We start from the raw sequence: 14880 nt of genomic DNA on the forward strand, positions 1-14880 counted from the left end.
AATAAGTTAAGGGACTTGTCTCATTTCACAGATGAGGAAACTGAGGTACAGAGAGACCAGATGACTTAACCATGATCACGGAGCTGGCAAGTGAGAAGACTTGAAAAAATGATGTCAGACTTCATATGACGAAAGGAAAAGAGAAAAGGCCACTGGTGGGGGAGGATGGAGGAGCGCGGCCATCCCGTTCCACATTTTGACTTGTCGTTTGTGTTTCATTCATATTCACCATCCAAAAACTTCTCTGAGACGCCTTCCATGACTCCCTCCCCTCCTCCAACTCCATCCTGCAAACTGACAGCCTAAAACCAATTTTGTGATTAACACTAAAAAATTGAGCAGTTTCACACTTTAAAAATCTAGGCTTCTAACCTCTCTTAAAAATGTGGGCACTTTGGTAGTCCTGAGCCAGCACTGCCCCGTGGCAAGAATGGGGTGCAAGGGGAAGGGTCTGTAGAGGAGGCTGGAGCCCCTTACTCCTAGACCTATTTGAACTCAGCCCCTTCTCAAACTCTGTTCCACCCATACTGTCCTCTTGGCTGTTGCTCAGACATACCCAGCTGCTTCTTACTGAAGGACACAGGCCCTGTCCTATACTCAAACTGTTCTTCTTGGAGCCCTCCTTCCCTGGTCTCTGTCAATTGTCCCCCTATGGAGCACCCAACCCAAAAGAGCAGCGTGCACCAACCCCCCCATTAGGGGTTGAATTGTGTCCCCCTAGAATAAGATATATTGAAGCCCTAACCCCCAGTACCTGTGATGTTACCTTATTTGGAAATGGGTCTTTGCTGACGTAATCAGGTTAACATAAAGTCATTAGGGTGCCCCTAATTCAGTACTGGTGTCCTTACAAGGAGAGGGAAATTCAGACATAGCCACACAGGGAGCAGGCCATGTGGGAGCAGGCCATATAGAAGCAGGTGATGATGCTTCCACAAGCCGGGGAAGGCCAACAGTTGCCGTCTATCACCAGAAGCTAGCAGAGGCCAGGAAGGATTCTTCCTTAGAGGAACGGCAGTTTCTGAGCCAGGTGTCCACCTGAGACTAACCATCAGTAGCAAGCAGGTGGAGTAAACTGGTACAAACATGACCATCTGGGGCCACCACTTCAGAAAGCACATTAAGGGGGTACTTCCAAAGTAGGGGCAAGTCACCCAAAACAGGAAGGAAGGGAGAGAAATACATGAAATGGTGATGGTGTGCCCCAAAGCACCAATGACTAAATCCCAGGACACATTCAGGTCTTTACTGAGCACCTACTCTGTGAATGCACCAGAGTTTAAACTCTCAATAGGTTCAGCTAGTCTGCTTAACCCACATGGAGACTATGAGTTGATAAGGCATATCCCTTACAGGAATTGAGAGCCCCGATTACATTCAAAACAAGTTCAAACGTCCTTGGCCCAGGGAAGCTAGCACCCAAAATAGCACTAACAGACCTGAAACAAACTTTATCTCCACGAATGTAGTTCTTGTTATACTGCTTCCTTCTCAAGTGTTCTACTGCAAGTTTCTGCAGGAAGATCCTGAGGACCCTGACAACAATGATGATAACAATGCCAACAATAATAATAGCTAATATTACAGAGGAACTAGTCTTATATGCCTGGGGCATGCTAGGCATTTTTCATTTTCTCATTTAAAGGGAGATTATTATTATTATTATCATTATCATCATCATCATCATCATCATACATCTTTGTAGATGAACCTGATACACAGATTTGATTGCTTATCCAAGTTGATATGTGGTGGAATGAAATCTCTCTGAGTCTATTATTTTTCCTGCTATTTTTTCCTGTTTTACGCTTTTTTAATTTTTGTGTATGTTTTATAATATATATAATGTATTAGTGCCATGGGGCATGTTATATAATAAACACATAAATATTAGGCACACACTGGAATTTGGGTTCAACCTCGGAATTCAACCAGAATCTAAATTGACTGCAGACCATTATTTTTCATGCTCTTCCATTCCTAGGACTGGACCATCTATTCGTGACAGGTGATGCAACAGAATAAAATCAATGTCATGGAGACACAAGAAAAGTGAGAGCCAGTGCACTGGGACAAAGACAAAGTCATTGCCCATTTGAATATCTGCACAGATCTGTACAAGTCTTCTGTGTCTCTGCCATATCTAAGACTTCAAGGCTGAAAAACTATGGGCGAGTAGAGACAAAAACCAAATGTATCTTCAGAAACAAATATTCACTAACAAGGGTGCAAATATTTATCCAGGAAGTATCAGAAAATATCAGGCAAATTATCATTCTGTGATTTTATGGTTAATTAGAAATTGAATTATGGAACCACTCAGTGTACACTCAGTTTATTATACACAAACAAAATTTTCAAATGAACACTATTTGTCTGGGTTGCTAATTGGAAATCAGCCAGGCTTTCCACCAGACAATTATAAACGAGACTCTAATCGCCTGGCTAGAAATGAGACACAAGCTTGCTGAGTTGAATGCTGCTGCTGTTACTAGCTTAGTGACTTTGTAATGTTTAGGAATAGCCACGAGGATTAGCACCCACCAGCCAGATTAATCTGACAAAGGCATTTGAAACCCCAAATAAGTAGGACATAATTATAATTTATAACGGATAAAGGCTTAAAATGTGTTTCTGAACACTAAACTACTGCAATATATTTCTCTCTTACAATGTGGGCAGTGGTGTAGGCAGTATTCTGCTCTGAGGCACTAGGCAATGTGAGTGGAAAGGCTCTGGAAAAAAAAAATATATATATATTCTTTTACCCAGAAGTTCACATCTAGGAATTTATTTTGTAGAATTAAAGAAGCCTTCAAAAATGTAGTTACAAGAATTTTCATCATCATGTTGTTTAAAATAGCAAAAAACAACCTACCATGAGAAATTGGCCTGATCAAAAGTAGAGCATCTATTCAATGGAGTCCTATGTAGCTGTGAAAAAAGATGCTATAGAACCGGATACCCTGATGCATAAAGAAGAGACATTTTTCCCAAAGAACATACACAAATGGCCAAAAAGCACTTAAAAACGTTCAACATCACTAATCATTAAAGAAATGCAATCAAAACTGCAATGAGATACCACTTCACACCCATTAGGATGGCTATGATTAAAAAAAAAAAAGACTGAAAACAAGTATTGATGAAGATGTGGAGAAATTGAAACCCTTATGCACTATTGGTGGGAATGTAAAATGGTGTAGCCACTGTGGAAAAAAGTATGGTGATTCCTCAAAGATTAAACTCAGAAGTACTACATGACTCAGCAACTCCATTTCTGAGTATATACACAAAAGAATTGAAAGCAAAGTCTCGAACAGATGTTTGTACACCAATGTTAACAGCAAAAGCCAAATGTTCATTCACAACAGCCAAAGGTAGAAACAACCCAGATGTCCACTGATGGATAAATGGATAAGTAAAATATGGTCTTTCTACACAATGGAATATTATTCAGCATTAAAAAGAAAGAACATTCTGATGCTTGCCACAACATGCATGAACCTTGAGGATATTCTGCTAAGGGAAATAAGCCAAACTAAAAAGAGGTGAATTCTTTATGATGCCCATGTACACTTTCCTGTATAGCAGAAATTTGCTGATTACGCCAGCCCAGGATTCCAGTCATCTTAGCAGTGACATTTTCTCTAGGTGCATAAATGAACTTACACTTCTTTCTAGATCATGTTCTTAAGATTTAAATAACTGTGAATCAGTTTTTGAATGATTTGACAATAACACACAAAGCCAACTCACCAGACCCTGGACCACTAGGACCTCGTGAAGACATCACTACCCCTTGAGGCTCAGTCTTGCTGGTGGCCTCCTGGAATTCAATAAAAGGTGTGTTATGAAAAAGGCAAATGGGTCTCAGCCATTTCCTTAATTCTACGAAATAGAATTCAGCTTCCTTAATTCTACAAAATAAATTCCTGGAATGTGAAGCTCTGGGTCAAACTGACCCAAACAGAAATAGACTCAGAGATACAGAGAACAAATGGATGGTTGCCTGAGGGGTTGGGGAGGAGGGGTTGGGTGAAATAGGTGAGGAGGATTAAGAAGTCCAAACTTCCAGTTATAAACTAAATAAGCCACGAGGGTATAATACACTACACAGCACGGGGAATAGGGTCAATGATATTGTAACAGCTTTTGCATGGAAGCAGATGATTACTAGATTTATTGTAGTGGTCATTCCAGCATGTATACAAATGTAAAATCACTCTGTAGTAGACCCAAAACTAACATAATATTGTATGTCAACTCAACCTCAGTAATAAATGAATGAATGAATGAATGAATGAATGAAATTTTTAAAGTGCACGAAGAGTAGGGAGTATTCTACAACTTAAAGAGACCCTGCAAGAACTGCTTTACATGTGGTCACACACACCCAAATTAAATCCTGATTGGCCAATTTTTTTTTTTCAATTGAGGTTTTTATTCTCTCAGCCCAATCAGCCCAGGGTCACATAGGACAAATCTGTAGTCCCAAAGTCAGGGTTATTGACTTGTTGCAGCAAGGGAGACCACACACCAGAGAAATCATGGGTGTCTCACCAAAGGGGGAAAAAACCCAGCATTATTATAGAATTTAGGAAAAGAGTAGAGCTTGGGTGAAATCTAAATGAAGCGGGGTTTTGACAGGCTCAGAGCAAAGCAGGGCTGTGAGTAAGGGGGTCAAAATCAGGTTTGGACAGCAAAGTGGACCCGGGTCCTGGAAACCACGGTTATGATTGACGTAGCCTGTTGTGCTCAGAGACCTCTTATCTGACACTGCCTGGGTTGGAAATTGAGGCAGCCTCTCAGTTTTAGTAGTCTAAGCTACTTAGATCCTCACCTTTAGAGTGGGATGTTCTTACTGACATAGTTTTAAACACCAAAGTTTCCAGTTGTCATTGATTTTATAGAACAAATTTTCTCAATGCATAAAAAGGCAATATTTACTCAAAGAAAGGGGGGTGCTATGACACTTCACAATGGCTTTGTCTACCTCTGTTATTCCAGCCTGATGAAAAGCCACGCAGATTTTTACTTCCTCGGTTTAAGCTAAATTTTTCTTTCTTACAGATACTGATATACTTTTTGTAAAAAGTAGGGTGGTTCATATTATACTCCTTACAGTTACTATAAGCACTAAGAAACTGATAAGACTTAAAAAAAAAAAATCTAGGAAAGCCAGCGCACAGCCTAGGAGCCAATGAAGGTAGGCGTATGCATCAAATGGATCAAATGTTCAGCCTCACTTACAGAGCTGAATAATAATCGTGTCAATTGAGGTTATTGCCACAAGGATGATTTGATTCATCAGAGCATTTATTACATTGTGACTGGGAGCTGCACTTCAAGATTTGCATTATTTATGTAGGAAGCTGTCCATCAACAGTTATTAGAAGCAACCATTCTAAGCAGTGTTATTTTCAAGGAGTTTCAGCTTCAGTGATGTACACTGCCTGCCTGGGAAGGACATCAGTCATGACCACCAAGGACAGAGGCTAGGAGAGGTGGGCTGCCTGGACATCAAGTCCCAGGAACTCTTAGACTAGGATTCCTCTACCCTTCCCCCAGGGCTTCCCTCTCCCACCTTGGAGAAGCTGTCTTCAGAGATATTTCCCTCTAGGACTCACTCTCAGGATTTTTCCTTTTGGAGTAGTATGTAAGCTACCCAGTAGGAGAAAGTGGGGAGGTAGTGTAAGATCTTTCTGCCTTGTTTTTTTTTAATTATAGTAAAATATACATAACAAGTATTACCACTTTAACTGTTTTTAAGTATATAGTTTCGGTGGCATTCATTTCTTTCATCTTGTGCAACAATCACCACCATCTGTCTTCAGAACTTTTCCATCTACTCAAACTGAAACTCTATCCTCCTGAAACATTAACTCCCCATCCCTCCCTCCCCCAGCTAATCTAAGGACTTCATATATATGGAATCATAAACATTTGTCCTTTTGTCACTGGTTCCCCTTAGCATAATGTCTTTAAGATTCATCCATGTTGGAGTATGTGTCAAAATTTCCTTCCTTTTTAAGGCTGAATAGTACGTCATTGTGTATGTATTATATATATATATATATATATATATATATATATATATGTTTTGTTTATCCATCAATTGACACTTGGTTGCTTCTGCCATTTGGCTACTGTGAATAATGCTGCTATGAATATGCGTATACAGTATCTATTTGAGACCCTGCTTTCCCTTCTTTGGGATACACACCTAGAAGGGGAATCACTGGATCATTTGGTAATTCTATGTTTAATTTTTAAGGAATCACCACACCATTTTCCATAGCAACAAGGCCATTTCACATTCCTACCAGCAATGCACAAGGGTTCTAATTCTCCACGTGCTCACCAACATTTGTTACTTTCTGGTTTTCTGGTTTGTTTGTCTGATAGTAGCCGTGGTGTGAGGTAGTTTCTCACTGTGGTTTTGATTGGCATTTCCCTATTGATCAGTGACACTGAGCATCTTTTCATACACTCATTCGCCATTTGTTTATCTTCTTCGAAAAATTTCTGTTCAAGTCCTTTGCTCATTTTTTTTTTCTTTGCCTATTTTTTAATCGGGTTGTTTTTGTTGTTGCTGCTGCTGAATTATAGGAGTTCTTCATCTATTCTGGATATAATCTCATCAGATACATGATTTGCTAATGTTTCTCTACTATTCTGTGGGCTTTTAAAATTTTGTATACGTAACAGAAAAAACAGATTGTGAGGCATGAGGGGATGTTTTGAAGAGCTACACAGTGGAGTCATATTATACACGTATTGAACTTGGTAAATCCAACCATATATGAGAGAAAAAGAGAAAGAGAGAGAGAAAGAGAATCACCATTTAAATAATGCAGGTGTTTCTGCCTTCCACTCTCTTCAAAGAGCACAGAACCCAGAGGGTGAGCCCAGGAGGAGGGACATATACCTGCTGGTCCCCGAGGACGTCTCAGTCCCCAGACCCATCATAGAAGGAGCACCCTTTATGCTCAGCATGGTCCCAGGGTTTAGAACCCAGCTGTCCAGAGCCGTAGCCACATGTGACTATTAAAAATTTTTTTTAAACTTTTTTTTGTAGTGGGTGACAATTAGGTCTATTTATTTATTTATTTTTGGAGGAGATACTGGGGATTGAACCCAGGGCCTCATGCACGCTAAGCATGTGCTCTACCACTTGAGCTATACCCTCCCCCACTATTTAAATTAACTTAAATTTTCAATTCCTCAGTCTGTTTAGCCACCTTTCAAATACTCAATAGCCACAGTATAGATACAGAACATTACCATCACTGAAGAAAGTTCTAGTGGACTGTGCTGGTTTAGAGATACGCATGTTTTGGTACATCATGGGCCCCTAGTATAAGCCAAGTATAGAACTAAGAAACAGCAAGTACTTCCAATGCTGATGGAAAAATGGGCTAAGAGTTAGACCTGGTATGTGGGTATTCAAAGGATGGTTCTCAATAGATAGTCAAAGCCACTTTGAATTATACTCCACTTTATCTTCACTCGTGGACTTGGGTGTCATCTCTGTGTACATTTTCGATCTAGCTGAGTATCAAATTGAGAGCTGGAACTCTAGATAGGGTTTCTCAAAGTGTGGGGGCTGGACCACTGGCAACCGAGTGACTTAGGATGCTTATTTGAAAAGCAGAATCCTGGGCCCCACACCAGAACTGCAGAGCCAGAATCTCTGGGACGTGAACCCAGGCAACTGCATTCTTCATTAATTCCCTGAGTGATTCTCTTATAGACTGACATCTGCAAACACGGCTTAGAAACTGGGAGCTGGGAAGTAGAAGAAGTGATACGCTTCCACACAGCTGTAATTATGAAAAATAGCAGGTTATGTGAACCAGTTTAAGCAACCTACTTCATGTCGCTGGGTCACTGCTTTCTGTGCTCTTGCTGCCTCCTAATAAGGGAGTGTGCATTCGCATGCTTGCTGTGCCATCACCCTGCAGTACTTCTAGTCAGCCTTTAAAGCTCAACTAAGAAACCACCACCTCTTCCAGGAAGCCTCCCCAACTACCCATATGTTCCCTCCTTTAGGCTACTTCACCTTTTACTTTGTTGATTAAAATATCAATAATACTAGCTTTGAGTTATGGACCTCTTCTGCTGTCCCAGGCTCTGTGCCAAGAATTCTACCTGGATTCGTTCATTTAAGCCTTGCAAATAAGCCCATTTTACAGGGAAGGAAGTTGAGGTGCACAGAATAAAGTAACTTGCACAGCTGAACAGAACCAAACTCAGGCAGGTGTGTTTAATCCAAAGCCGACTGCTCTTCACAATTATACTGTATTCTAGGTGCACTTATTCGTCATTATTAGCATGTTTCTGCCACAACCAAGAAGCCCTTAGGAGCGTGGACTTGGCTTAGTCGTCTATGGCTGCCCAATGCCCAGCACAGTGACTGGCATATAATAAGTGATGAGTATTATGTGCTGAATAATTAAATTACAATGGAACATAGAGATCCCTTGGGTCTCCTTGTCTCCCCTTTTAACTGCAGGCACGTTGATTGTAAACATGACTAAAGGTGAAGAGCAGGGGAGAGAGAGAAGCAGGAGACAGTGTGTCTGCTTTCACCGCTCACACTCCCTCTTCTCTCCCCGAAGCCTCTCTAGCAACCTCTCCCCTCAGCCACCCAAGCTATCAACCAATTCTGAGGTGTCACAAGATCACACTTGACTTAAACCCCAGGCTGTCTCGTATGTCTTAGAAAAATGCATCTTATCCTCCAGTATCACTTCTCACATCAGACCCTGTCACTTAAGACTCCACGGGAAATCCTACAGACTCTCCAGCTTCTCTCAACACCACCCCCACCCCTTCTGCTTTCGCTCATTTGGGTGTATCTTTACTTCCTCTCTGTACATCAAATTATTGACTGATTTTCCAAAAGGTCTGCACAGGAAGTCTCAGAGCGGGAGATAGAAATTTTACATAGACATTCTAAATTGGCTGTCCACCTATTATGGACTGGGTGCCGTTCAAAATCACCAGTGCCCTGCTGTGCCCTCCGTATGAATTTTGATGTCCTCTGATGACCCTTATCAACACTCTCAAGCCATGCATCATGACTTGGATGCATCCCTAGAGAGCAAACACGGCAGGGTACTCATTGTCTGGGGCTACTGCTCCCTTGGACTATTTTCAGGGACTGGATCAGATGTCAGTTCAAGGAGTTGGCAATTCTAGCTCTTTAAATTCCCTCTACAACTTTCCATAACACCAACTTTGCCTCCTCATGCTCTTCAGAAGTGAAACTCATCAAGGGCTAAGACCGCAAAGGTCAGCGGCGGTTTCCCGAAGCCTGGGGTGGGACAGGAATTAATTTTAGGAGGAACATGAGAAGATTATGTGTGATCAAGAGGCATGGGAATTAAATAACATTGAGTCACACGGTGAGACAATTGTTCTCCGTTCAATTACCCTTGGATTAGGTAAAGAAGACATTCACAGGGGGAATTCTACTCTGTCTCGAACACATCTCCAAGGCTTGCTAACCTCCATTTCAAAGAGAAAGTGGGACTTCAAGCAGGTAACAGTAGCTGGCCGAAATGTAAGAACATTTTATTTCACTTGCATGTATTAAAAAATTATTTTCTTTTCATGATAAGGGACACGTTTTCTATTTACTGTAGCCAATAAAGTCTCCTATGAAAATAAATTTGATTAAAAGGGTTGTCAGTTTAAAGAAAAAAATGTGAAGTAAGTGACAGTAGACATGGTAAGTGCAGGTGGCAAAAAAGAGAGGACTGAAGCCGGGGTCCTGGTTTGGGGTCAGACTGGCCTGGGTTGGAATTTCAGCTCCGCCGTTGGGTAGCTCCAGGATCCTGGCCCAGTTACTTCACTTGTGTTAGGGGATAATCCATCCTCACTGGCATAGTTGCGTGGATTGAATATGGAAGCACAACACCAAGTAAGGCATCTGACTCACAAAAACAGCCTATTCCGTGGCTGCTCTATGATACGACTATTGCCCCACCTACTCCACACTGCATTCTGGGTGTCCGGTAAACACTCAGAAGTCGGCCTCACAAGCATCCGTCCCTGGCCACGTCAGCAACACAGAAAAGGCTATGTCTGGATGAGTCCTACACTGACACACATAACTTCATCTCTTCTGTAGTCATCCATCAATGGACTCTCCCAGCTCTTGACCCTCCCTCCCAAGTGCTGACAGCCCGATCTTTTCATTCATCCCTTCATTAATAGGACACATACTTATTAAGTGCCTGCTATGCACTGAATGTGGAAGCCAAGGCCACAACTCTCAGAGCACCTCCACTCCCGACGCATGCAGATGAGCAATAATCAACAGAAGACACGGGGGGAGGCTATAGCTCAGAGGTAGAGTGCATGCTGAGCACGCAGGAGGTCCTGGGTTCAATCCCCAGGACCTCCAGTAAAAATAAAAAATAAAAATAGTAAGAAAGAAAAGCAGAAGACACAGATATGGGACAATTCAGATAGTTTGTGCTCAGTCTCCTCTCGAGGAGACTCGAAGAGGACCCTCGCTGAAAATATATGAGAATAGAAAGAAGAAATAAGATGGCTTTTCTCTAGCTCAGCGTGGAACTTACATGTCTGGTGACTGACATTTTTGCCACTGTATATGTCAGCGAATGACCACAGAAGTGCTCCGTGTATTGATTTGAGGGTTACAAATAAATTCCAGCGAGTAGTCGAATTCGCAAACAGAGAATCTGCAAATAATGAGGATTGACTGTAAGTCAGTGTGATGTGGTAGAGAGTGAGGAGGAGAGGGTATCAATTTTCAACTGGGAATCTCTCTGAGAAGGAAGTAACATCTCTGAAACGTGAATGATGAGAAGCAGCCAGTCATGTGAGGTTCAGGCAGAAGGAGCAGTAAGAATACAAGACTTGAGGAAGAAAAAAGCTTGGCGGGTAGGAGAATCAGAAAGGAGGTCAGAGTGGCTGAAGTGTAGAGAGCAGCCTGTGATGGGATGAGAGGCAGGAGATGAAGTTGGAGAAATGAGGTTGGAGGCGGGGGTTGGTCTTGAAGCCCACATAGATCCCAGCCCAACACCTATATAAAACTCAGATTTTCCACCAGACAAAGGTTTCCTTCCAGGCCACCCCAATGGTCTAACCTTCAGCCCCTATCTTTGAAGGACCCCCCCAGGTAGCCCTGGCTGGTTCCCCCTGGAAACCCAGGTCCTGCTCTTTCTCTAACTTGGGCATGCTAACAAGTAGGAAGTCTTTTCTTACATGTAACCTAAATCAGTCTTGCAACAACTCAAATCCATTTTCTGTTGTGCTAACTTAAGTAATAATATAGAGGAGTTACCATCACAGTCATATTCCTTAACATATTACAATTACCACTTTCTGAGCACAAGCAATAGGCTAAGAGCTTTAAGGGAAAAGGCTCAGAAAGGTTAAGGAACTTGACAAAGGTCATACAGCTAAATGCTGTGGAAAGATTCAGACCCAAGTCTATCTAACTCCAAGTTGGACTTCTATTAAGTTCTATCTACTTTCCTCCCCTGGCTCTTCTTAAACTTACAGATTCTCAACACTTCTCTTTATGGATGGTTATAATAACCTGATTTATTTATATACAAATGACTGGGTGATTTACCTTGTTCCTCATACCTTGCCCTGTACAGGGTGAATCAAAAGTCAGTCTCTATAGCTTATTATTATTTGCAAGGTTTGTAATCAGCAAGAGTGATTTCAGTGGATGACAGATGGCATGTTAATACTATTTAAATCTTAAAAATGGTATATGCAAAACAACATTTGTTAAATGAATGACAAACCAAAAAAGATCAGAATGTGATCTGCTAGTTTGCCTCAGGGGACAAGTGTCCTGGCATCTGTCATGCTGTGTCCATGTCACGAGTGTCTGTTGTTCAGAGTCCACATGCTAGCATTTGTTATTTTTGGCTATCCCACATCCATCCTTTCTATGCAATAACACATCGATTTCTGCCTGGGGAAACACCTTGGTGGGTGAGTAATCCTTTTCTTGCTGGGAAGCAGGCCCAAGAGAGCACCGTCCACAGCCCACTTCAGCTGGGGATGTAACGAGCACTTGGCCAATGAGCGGCTCTATCTCTGGATTCCAAGTCTTGAGAAGAGGTGAGGGGGATGCTGGTGTGCTGACCAGACTGTGCTAGAGGCAAGTGGCTGTCCTTGGCGTTTTCTGGGTCTTGGTCCTCTGCCATTCCCAGGCCCAGCTGGGGATCCAGGCTCCCCCAATTCAGCAACCACCACAGAGCCTTCCAGTAAAGGTCCTTCTGCACAAATCAGGCAGAGGGGGTCCAACAACTGACACTGTCATAGAAGAAAAGGTCTGGTCCTGCCTCAAGAGCTTGGCAAATGACTGCACATTTATAAAGTTTTAAGTATGTGTGTCATTTAAAAAACATTATTTACCCTGTTTTTTCAAAGAAGTGCTCTATTATATCACTGCAACTGGGACACAATGCAAAGTCTCCACTTTCACAGAGCAGGCAATGAACAAATAAACATGTAAAATAAGTCATATGTTAGGCGGTTATAAATACTCAGGAGAAGGCCTTTCTAAGTCATCCCTTAGGTTGAGATCTGTAGGAGGTAAAGGTGTAAGCCCTCCCAGTGGAGGAAATAGCAAGTGCAAAGGCCCTGAGGTGGCTGTACTATTGGCAGGTTTAAGGACGAGCAAGGTCAGGCAAGATCAGGCAAGATCAGAAAGGTGGCAGGAAGCTAGGCAATGCAGGGCCTTACAGGCCATGAGAAAGATGTCGACATTTGTCTCAGGAGATGGGATCATCTCACACAGCATTTTAAACAGAGAAATACTGAGGATAACATCAGCTTTTGTGCAGAGAGTAGACGATGGGGCAAAAGTGGGGAGCTCTGATAGATGGCCTTTTAATTTTATACCCCATCCTTCTCCTGCCCCACTCCCTTCTTGACATTCTTTCTATTCCAAGAATGAACTATCTTATGCCACTGTCTTTGGGGGCATGAGTCTGCATTCCTGAGAAGCCTGTAGGTAAATCCAACGTGATAAAAACCTGAGAACCACTGACCCATGTATGTTGAGAATAGAGTCTTTGAGTACCAGGGAGGGGAACTCTGTTCCAAGAGTTGCAAGAGTGAGGAATTACATATTTAAAAGGATGAAACTGGTGCTTTGCAATTCACAGGATGAATCTCTCATTTTCTTCCAACCTCCACCTTCACCCATCAGTGTCATCCTAGACTCTGTGATGGGTCCAAATTGACTGCTATTTGATAATATAAGGGAGGAAAAAAAATCTTTTCTCTTCTTACCCATCTTAGGTTCTCTGGCTAGGGCCCTGTCAATGAAACTGACCAAAGGAAAACTGACAAAAGAAAAACAAATATGTACATTAGCACACGCATCAGGCATGCACACAGGAGCAATCAGCAATGAGTAACTTAAAGAGGTGGTAAGAACTCAGGCTTGAGCAGCATCTTAACAAAAGAACAGTACATCTTTAGAGAAGTGACAAGATAAAGTAAAAGGACTTGGAGCTTCCAGGGGGAGTAAATTGTGGTGGGAAGGGAAATATATGGGGAACTAAGGGTAAAGAAGGGCTAGTTTTTGGCAGGTTTGTTATGTGCAGACAAGGTTCTCCAGTGATTAACCGCTGTCCTTCTGGTGGTGGATTGGGTGGGAACACATTTACAAATTTATATCCTGTTTTTAGGCAAATACAGGGAGGACAGAGACTCAGTCATTCAATTTTTCCAAGCTTCCATTTTCTCCCTTTGTCATGAAGATAGAACAAGCAGACTTTCAGGGCTGTTGTGACATTAAAGATAAATACATTGTGAAGTTATATGAAAGATAATAACCACATCATTCAGCAATTCTACTTCTGGGTATATACCCCAAAGAGTCAAACGTCAGGATTCAAAGATACTTGCATACCAATGTTCATAGCAGCATGCTTCACAGTAGTCAAAAGGTGGAAACCACCAAGTGTCCACCAACAGATGAATGGATAAACAAAATGTGGTATAAACCCACAGTGGAATATTATTCAGCCTTACAAAGGAATGAGATTCTGATACGATATGGATGAACCTTGAAAATATGCTAAGTGAAATTAGCCAGACACAGAAGGACAAATACTGTGTGATTCCACGTATGAGGTACACAGCACAGGCAAATTAATAGAGAGAAAAAATAAAACAGAGGTTACCAGGGGCTGGGGGAAAGGGAGTTATTGTTTACAAAGTTTCTGTTAAGGATGATGAAAAAGGTCTGGAGATGGATTAATGGTTGCAGAACAATGTGGATGTACTTAATGTCACTGAATTGCACAATTAAAAGTGGTTAAAATGGTAAATTTTGTTAGGTATCTTTTACCCCAATTTTTTGAAAAGAAAAAATTAAAGACAATAATTATTTTTGTTAATAAAGTAGAATTGCTGTTTTACATATTTGTGTAACATACACATTATTTAATAGGCTAGCTGTGCAGCTTAAAACTACTGAACCTAGTTGGAGTTTTCCTCTTCCCACCTGTAACTACAACAAGGGGTCTGCAGAAACCTGCCGGTGCCAGGTTCTTAGGTATAAAACATAATAAGCAATATGTTAATAACTCAGGAATAATGAAGCCTGGTTTCCACGGAAGGAATCAGGGAAGGAATCAGCTCTGAGTCATCCGATTACTATCAGACTTTTTCTCTGTGCCCTTCATTGTGGGTCTTTTACATTCACAAAGGGGATGTAATGAGATAATCATTAGCACTGAGACAGCTATTTCAAATGTAAATCAATAAGCCAGTTGAACTTGAGGACTGCTGCTGTTCAGATACCTATCAGTGGCCAAGCTCTGCTAACACAGGGAGAGAGTTGGGCCATGCTGGGTGAGGAAA

The 14880-nt window shown here is 41.7% G+C and overlaps 1 protein-coding gene across 2 annotated transcripts in view; it reads right to left on the reverse strand.

Annotated features, from left to right (window-relative positions):
• The window catches only part of SNX29 (sorting nexin 29), a 591891-nt gene that overhangs the window by 531568 nt on the left and 45443 nt on the right, over positions 1-14880 (reverse strand). For both annotated transcript variants that reach the window (XM_064478172.1, XM_010980034.3), the window contains one exon: positions 3760-3829. In XM_064478172.1, coding sequence (XP_064334242.1) covers positions 3760-3793 — 34 coding nt within the window. In that variant the 5' untranslated portion in view covers positions 3794-3829. The remainder of the gene's footprint in view (positions 1-3759; positions 3830-14880) is intronic.

This window comes from Camelus dromedarius, chromosome 24, assembly GCF_036321535.1.
Source record: "Camelus dromedarius isolate mCamDro1 chromosome 24, mCamDro1.pat, whole genome shotgun sequence".
NCBI classification, from domain to species: Eukaryota; Metazoa; Chordata; class Mammalia; order Artiodactyla; family Camelidae; genus Camelus; species Camelus dromedarius.